Source organism: Mizuhopecten yessoensis, unplaced genomic scaffold, assembly GCF_002113885.1.
Source record: "Mizuhopecten yessoensis strain PY_sf001 unplaced genomic scaffold, ASM211388v2 scaffold5825, whole genome shotgun sequence".
NCBI lineage: Eukaryota > Metazoa > Mollusca > Bivalvia > Pectinida > Pectinidae > Mizuhopecten > Mizuhopecten yessoensis.
This window is the reverse complement of record NW_018406242.1, coordinates 149601-158641: the sequence shown is the minus strand read 5'-3', so window position 1 is coordinate 158641 and position 9041 is coordinate 149601. Positions and strand designations below refer to the sequence as shown.

General features: G+C 37.4%; 1 protein-coding gene across 3 annotated transcripts in view; it reads right to left on the bottom strand.

The window, feature by feature from the left end:
* Positions 1–9041, bottom strand: part of LOC110451149 (leucine-rich repeat-containing protein 40-like) — a 156969-nt gene that overhangs the window by 84793 nt on the left and 63135 nt on the right. For all 3 annotated transcript variants that reach the window (XM_021499011.1, XM_021499012.1, XM_021499013.1), the window contains exon 6: positions 1168–1310. In XM_021499011.1, the coding sequence (XP_021354686.1) occupies positions 1168–1310 (143 nt within the window). The remainder of the gene's footprint in view (positions 1–1167; positions 1311–9041) is intronic.

The window sequence follows — 9041 nt, the reverse complement described above, 5'->3', positions numbered from 1 at the left end:
GTGAGACCCCAGGGTCAAGAAATTCACAATTTCGGTAAAGCACCTTAAGACCCTTCCATCTATGAAGAGTATTTGATTCTACCATATCTGGGTCTTGAGAAGAAGATTTTTGAAATTTCAGTCAATTCAACCCTTTTTGGCCCCACCCATCAGCCCCTGGGGGTCAGTCAGGGCTCATAGGTGCATACTATCAAACTGCTACCTAATACTGATAATGCTAACCCAAATTGAATTACTTCCAATGGAAATTAAACAAATGTTGGTCCAAAATGTGATTTCCCTATATAAACTATAGTAAAGTTTACCCCCTCCCCAGGGGGAAACGTGAGACCCCAGGGTCAAGAAATTCACAATTTCGGTAAAGCACCTTAAGACCCTTCCATCTATGAAGAGTATTTGATTCTACCATATCTGGGTCTTGAGAAGAAGATTTTTGAAATTTCAGTCAATTCAACCCTTTTTGGCCCCACCCATCAGCCCCTGGGGGTCAGTCAGGGCTCATAGGTGCATACTATCAAACTGCTACCTAATACTGATAATGCTAACCCAAATTGAATTACTTCCAATGGAAATTAAACAAATGTTGGTCCAAAATGTGATTTCCCTACATAAACTATAGTAAAGTTTACCCCCTCCCCAGGGGTACACGTGATACCCCAGGGTTATAAAATTCACAATTTTGGTAGAGCACCTTCAGACCCTTCCATCTATGAAGAGTATTTGATTCTACCATATCTGGGTCTTGAGAAGAAGATTTTTGAAATTTTAGTCAATTTGACCCTTTTTGGCCCCGCCCCTCAGGCCCCTGGGGGCAGGGGACCAAACCGGCAATTATTTTTGTTGACCTTTGTCCATGGAAGGTTTCTGCAAAATTTCATTGAAATTGGTTCAGGGTTTTTTGAGAAGAAGTCGAAAATGTGAATTGTTTACGGTCGGACGACGGACAACGACGGACAAAAGGCGATCGCAATAGGTCACTTGAGACTTTGTCTCAGGTGACCTAAAAAGTTGACGCCGGACGGACGAAGGACGCCGCACCATGCCATAAGCTCACTTGGCCCTTCGGGCTAATAAATAGATAAACAGATATATTGATTAAATAAGACATCCAATTAGCACGAAACATTGGACACTTTCTTAAGAACGTGTCAATCCATGGCAGGCTACCTTGAGCTTACTACACTGGGTGAGTAAGGGGATGTCAGCAAGGTGGTTGTGTCGCACATATAGTTGTTCTAGATACAGCAGGTGGCCTAGGTTGTTTGGTAGCTCTCCAAGCTGATTATGTGTGAGGTCACAGTATCGCAGGCCTAAAGACAGCAATGTCACAAATGAATCCTTATTTTAAAATACAAAATGTAAACGTTGTTTTTTTACTACATTTATCAAACAAGTTATTTCAACTAACATTAATCTTGTTGGCCGTGTGTGTGGGGGNGGGGGGAGTGTTGTTGTCTTAATCTGGGAATTGAACTCCCGCTGCACTTCAGTAAAATTCAAAAGTGCAATCCTCTGTGCCACATACAGTAAAAGGCAAGTATGAATGACTTTGTGGATTTTAACTTAATTTGAGATAAAATTCTTCTTCTGTACAAATTTCATCTAGAATATTCTTCGGCAAGGGGAATTCAATTTTGTATAAACAGTGGAGTAGGGGTAGAGGGGTGGACCCATTAGAGAGAACAGGGGAAAATGTTTAAAAATTCTTCTGTTTTGGGATTCAAACCAAATTTGGCGTTGAGCATCCTTAGGCAAAGAGGACTCAGTTTTGTATAAATGGAGGATGTGGCCCCCCTGGGGACAGAAGAACGGGGCCCATTAGGGAAAACAGGCGAGAAAATGTTAACAAACCTTCTATTACTGTAAATGGAAAGATTTCAAACAAATTTGGAGTTGAGCATCCTTCGGTAAACGGGACTCAATTTTGTATCAATGGAGGATTTGGACCCCTGGGAGCAGAGAGGCAGGGCCTTAAAAGGCAAAATTTATAGGTAAATCATGTAGATCCAAATTTTTTGTAGAACATCCTTGGGCAAAAGAAATTCACTTTTGTATAAAGAGTGTGGCTCCCCTGGTGGCAGAGGGATGGGGCCCATTAGGAAAAACATAGGGGAAAATGTTTAAAATCCTTCTTCTTCTGTATGAATGGAGGGATTTGAACCAAATGTGGTGTAGAGGCAGAAGGACTCAATTTTGTATCAATGGAAAGTATTGTCCCCTTTGGAGCTGAGGAGCGTGGCCTTATAGGGAAAGTTAAGGTAAATCATTTGTAATAATCCTCCTTCTGTATGATCATGAATGAGTGGAAATAGAAGTAAACCTTTAAAATCCTTATTCTACCATAGGAATTAAGGGATTTCATCTCAATTTAGTCTAGAACATCCTTTGGCAAGAGAAATTCACTTTTGTATAAACGGAAGGTGTGGCTCCCCTCTGGGATGAGGGTCAGGGCCAAAAAGGGGTTCTTTTGCCATATAGCTAAAAGTTCTTCTAGAACAAAGTGATGGATATCAACCATATTTAGTGAGGGTTGTGGCCAGACCCCAGGATCAATTCTAATATCATGACTGCATTTGTCTCTTTTTGCCCAGCATTTGTATTTATTGTTTTGGGGTGGGGATCTCAACCATTTCAAAGTTATGACCCAGGGGTTAAGTCTGCAAGGGTGGGGCAGACCCTGGGATCAATTCTATTATCATGACTGCATTCGTCTCTTTATGCCCAACAATTGTATATATAGTTTTGGGGTGGGGATCTTAACCATTTCAAAGTTATGACCCAGGGATTAAGTCTCCAAGGGTGGCGCAGTCCCCAAGGCCATCCTGGAAGCATATGTGCATTCATCTCTTTATACTCAGCAATTGTATTTATGGTTATAGGGTGGGGATCTCAACTGTTCCCAAGCTGTGACTAGGAAACTAGGTCCCTAGGGGTTCGGTCAGACCCCAGGGTCTATTCTCATATCATGACTGCCTTCGTCTCTTTATGCCCTGTATTTGTTTATATAGTTTTGGGGTTGGGATCTCAACCGTTTTAAAGTTATGGCCCAGGGACTATGTCTCCAAGGGTGGGGCCAGACCCTAGGGCCATCCTGGAAGCAAATGTGCATTCTTCTCTTAATACTCAGCAATTGTATATATGGTTATATGGTGGGGATCTCAACCATTTCCAAGTAATACACTTTTTTTGGCCCCACCCCTTAGCCCGGGGGGTCAGCCACACCATTTATACAATTTTGAATCCCCACCACCTAGGGATGCTTCCAGTCAAATATGCTTGATATCCATCTCTTAATTCCAGAGAAGAAGTCGCTTAAAGCAATATAGCCTAATAACCCTTTTGGCACCACCCCTCAGCCCCCTCGGGGGTCAGCCACACCATTTGTACAATTTTGAATCCCTGTATCCCATGAATGCTTTTGATTAAATATGATTGATATCCAGTGCATAGTTCTACAGAAGAAGTCGTTTGTAACAATATAGCCAAATTGCCCCCTTTTGGCCCCATCCCTAAGCCCCCCGGGGGGGGGGGGGTCAGCCACACCATTTGTACAATTCTGAATCTCTACCACCTATGGATGCTTCCAATTAAATATGGTTGATATCCATCTCTTAGTTCCAGAGAAGAAGACGCTTAAAGCAATATAACCAAATTGCCTCCTTTTTGCCCCGCCCCTCAGCCCCCTGGGTGGTCAGCTCCGCCATTTGTACAATTTTGAATCCCTACCACCTAAGGATGCTTCCAGTCAAATTGAGTTAAATTCCAATCAGTGGTTAAGAAGAAGAAGTCGTTTAAAGAAATTGTTGACGGACGGCAGACGGCCACCACAGTATGGCATAAGCTCACCTTGGTCCTTCGGACCCGGTTAGCTAAAAATGTAGGAAAATATCTCCGGACAAAAAATCAAATACTGAAATGAACGAAGGGCAATAACTTTTGCAAAAACCGTTGAATCAAACTTCTTTTAAGGGAACCACAACTTGAAAAATGTAGGAGGAGATATTGCCGGACAAAAATCAAATACTGAAATAAAAAAAGGGCAATAACTTTTGGAAAAATTGTTGAATCAAAATTCTTTTCAAGGAAACACAACAACATATCATGATTAATTAGCCTACTTAGTTTCAAAAAATATAGAAGGATCGAGATCTCCTGACAAAAAATCAAATACTGAAATGAACAAAGCTAGGCAATTACTTTTGGAAAAATTGTTGAATCAGAATTCTTTTAAGGAAGACACAACTTCATATCATGATTATAATGTAAACCAAGTTTCAAAGAGATCGGTCGAAAAATGAAGGAGGAGATTGCCGGACAAACAAAAGTTTACGCCGGCCGGCCGGACAACCCCATACCATACAGTTAGAATTACGCCCAAGTATCCACCTAGGTTCAGTTCGTTCTGCGTGCGGCTTGCGTGCGGTTAGCGGTAGTCTAGCGTCTAGAAAGCGATCATTCACCGTTCGAGCACTGTTCGTATGTTTCGTCTGTTTCGTTCGTATCAGCTAAATCATTCCGTTCGGTCATTTCGACTGTCCCTATCGTCCAATTATTTCATTGGGTTGTTTGGTTCAGCTACTCCGTCCGGCAGTTACGTCCGGCTGTTTAGTTCGATCGTCTACTCCGTCTTTTTGGGTTAGGATGCGCACGCAGTTTATCACTTCACTTAGGCAAATGGCAGAACTGCAGAAGATCTCACGCTTATCTCCACAATTACGAACCTCAATTATCAGATACAGTGACAAAGGCTACGCTATTAGAAAGATCAGGAGAAAAAATTGGAAGAGACAAACAACGTCACAGTAACACGGAAGGCTGTGAATACGCAGATACAGAGAGACCGGATCCATGAACGACGGGTTCGACGATTTACATGAACGGGCAGGAACGGGCAGGAACGGGCAGAAATCTATTAATTATTATATACATTGATTGATATTTATATTAGATATATTTAAGTATCATTATCGGGTATAAGATATACATGATCGGGGCAGAATCGGACTAAATTATATATACACATTTATGTCGTTATTACTTATGAGACCTATATTTATAGTATTATATAATTTTTTTTGGGTATAAGATATATTTGATAAAATAATTAAGAGTATTGTATTGAGGACAGGCGACGATTTACAGGAACGGACAGAAACGGGGCAGGATCAGACTTATTTATATATTATTTATTGTATATATTTAATTATCCTTATCGGGTATAAGGTATATTTGATAAACAAGTTACAATTACATGATCGGGGCAGAATCGGATTAAATTGTAAATATATATATTTATATTATTATATCTTTTTTATTGGGTATAAGATATAAATATCAGATATATTTAAGTCCAAAACGGGGCAGGATCCGACTTATTTATATATATTTATTGTATATATTTAATTATCCTTATCGGGTATAGGTATATTTGATAAAATAATTGCAATTACAGGAACGGGGCAGGATCGGATTAAATAAAATAAATATATTACATATAGGTAATTATCCTTATCGGGTATACGATATATTTGATTAAATAATTGCAATAACAGAAACAGGGCAAGAATTATATATATATATATAAATTGCCAGGCTGAGGTTCCAATATATGTCTCTGTCTTTTTCTGTAAAAAAAGGTTGTACAGATAATTATATATTACATATATAATAAATATGTCTCTGGGTTATTTTCTCATTTATATATATATGACATTGTTATTACGATGTCAGAACACATGAAACATTGAAAATGACATTATGATAACCAAATTTTGATAACTTCATAACCTATACACAACTCTTAATAAATAACATGAATATATTTTGAGTGAATTAATTGGTGTTAATGTGTCGATTACAATCCCATCACGTCTACGATCTTAAAAAAGTCATTAATGTTGAATTAATCCTTTGTTCTTAATTGTACTTATTGATGTGCAGACGATGTGAACGCTTAACAGTTCAATCAAAGGAAACTTCTAAGTATCTTTTAAAGAAAATACGCAATTTTCCGACTTAAAAAAGGGACATCAGTCTGAAAATTAAATATTATTCTATATGTAAATATAAGTTAATTGAAATACGTGTTTTACGTAAATAAATATTGAAGTCCATATGTTGGATTGTTAGAAAAACAATACTGTATATTAATTGTATAAACGCTTTAATGATATGAAGAAAGTCGAAAGTGAAAGTCACTTGCTTTTAGACGAATTCTAAAACTTTTCAGAAGACAAAACAAAACTTTTATGGAATTAATTTATCATTTCACAATGATTAAACACAGGTAGCCCAAGGAGAAGAGAGTGATACTTACTTTGGCTTTATATGTCCCTGAGCCAAGTATACATCACAGATTATATATTTTTATCACCAGTAAGGTCGTGCTTTTATTATCAAATACTTTGAGTAGCAAAATTTTTTTCAAAGGCTGAAGTGGTCAAAACTGATTAGCTAATTCCGTAATAGTAGACAATAGACTTCTTGTTTTAACAAAAACGTACATTGATGACTCTGTCGGCAAATTACTTCATCAATCACCTACGAAACAAGCCAATCATCGTTTCAGGTAAGAACCCCAAATTATCAGTGACCCCGCACTCCTGTGAACACATAAGCTAAATGGTTAATTGGGTGGCTTTTGAATATTGGCGTTGCGTGCCGAGCGGACAATTTAGAATGGGAATATTTATCTTGCCAGATGAAGAAAAATGAATTCACCAGCTAAACTCAAAACTGTAAAAACGTCAAAAAACAGATTATTCAATGGTATCTTACCGGACAGCAATGCAGACTTTTTTCACAATAAAACGTTTCAAATTTGTGTTCTCTGTTTTTATATGAACGTGCATCAAAATAGTACACATTTCCTTTGAACATTTCCACTGTGTCTGGTAAGCTCTGTCTCGTCAGAGTCGTCTCGTGTGTCAATCAACTTCGCTTTCAATATCAGGCGGGACTTTGTCCGTACAAGTGGTTGGACATCGTTTTTTTCTTTCAACATATTTCATTTTAATTAAAACATATCTTATTGCTTCTAAATTCAAGCAAGAGGGATGGGCACAAGTTATTACAACTTATTAAAGCCCTCTCCTCAACAAATGTACTTCAACAATGTGATAGCGACGATAGACATATCGTTCAAGATGTGTTACCTACAGTTATTATTTCCTTTTAATTCTTAAAGAAAACTGATCAAAATATTCTAACAGGTTGCTTTGTCAGAGGCTGACGCACAGTCGAAAAATCGCGGATCAACATTATATAATATGAAGAAGGATGATATTTTGAAATAGAATGATTTCTTTAATGATATTATGTGCATATATAAATGTTGACAGCTTATTTTGAAAATGGCATTGGTCAGTGTTCATGCATCGTTTATAAATATAGTTTAACCTGTCTAAACCGGATGTCACCGGAACCAAACTTTCTGGACGTTTTACACAGGTGTCCGGTTTATACCGGGTCGGCATGACATTTTTTGAAAATACAAAAATGTAGTGTTTTGCATACAATCTGTATACAAGTGTGTCAACATAAACAACAGAGAAATGAATCAATAACAACGTTTAATTATTTACAAAATATACAGTTTATAATAATAATATAATAAATGAAGCCCGACCCGACATTAGATAGCTCTTTTTTGTTTAGAATATGTTTCCTTTAGATTGTAGCCGGCCGAGAGAAATTTAAGGACCGGAATAAACAGGATGTTTTTATATGGAACGCCGGTTTTCGGAATGGACAGGATCCGGTTTATATAGGGAATAAGCCGGGAACACAAATTAAGGCCGGATTAGACGGATTCGTATTAGACAGGGGCCAGTTTAGACAGGTTATACTGTAGTTGACAAAATACATTTTGTATGTTGCTTTATTGTCAAGTAAAAAGCTTGACTGGATTGACGTTTCTATTCTTGGCAAGTCGCTCGAGTCTTGAATTGGTATAGAAACTGGTAAATACCAGGGTAAGAAAACAGAAATAGAGTTTTGTGTTTGTGTGTGTGTCTGAAATGTATAGAAGTTTTAAAATGTCCATTTTTGCCGATTTAGGTCCTTTAGCAATCCTAACTATATCCGACACATTAGTATGCACAAATTGATAAGTTGTTTTCAACAGAAAACAAAAATAAAAAGGAAATAGCTAATTTGGCAAAGTATATAAGAATTGCCAATAGAAAACGACAAAATGTATTGAAGAGTTAGTCAGTATTATACACTAATTGATCATTTAATAAGGTCAGTGAATCATGATAGGCTTTCGTACCTGTGATCTCAGTGGCATGTAATAGACTCAGGACACTTAAGAGAGTCGTTTGTATAAAAGGAAATTCATGATTTTTACGCCAAGATTGCATTAATACAACACCTGAACTTTCTTTATAAATTAATATATTACTCGAAAGAAATATGATTTTTTTTTCTGATCAGTTTATAAATTTCTAAAAGCATAATATGATAACAATGATTAAATCCGCTGAGGTATAGAAAATAAATAGAGAATATTAGAGACGTATATACTTTATATGTCTCTGAGTATACCGAAGTATCATTCAAATTCGACATCGATAACGTAAGAAAACAATGAACCTGAGGAATATAAGTAGATACTATTTTCGATAATGTAAGAAAACAATGAACGTGAGGAATATTAGTAGATACTATTTTTGGTTAATTTGACGCATTCAGTCAAAATATGTTAAAAAAATGGAAATCTGGAATGGTGACCACGCACCCGATAAGCAGTTGTGTGGGAAGTCCTGGAAAGGATTGGAAATCATATATTGTATGTAATCTTTTGTGTGTAGATTGTACTTGTTTTAAAGTAGAGTATATCTGTTATGTTGTATTCCATGAAGGGAACAAACTGGTGTCTATCGGATTAATCGACGTGTCCAGTACACAAACCAACAGCCCCACCGTTGACACGTGCCTCGGGTATGGATGTGATATTTTGTATGGTATTCAAATTGAATCTTGAAGACATCGGAATGTAGGTCCCGTTCGTTAGACCACGGAATTAGATTGCTATATAT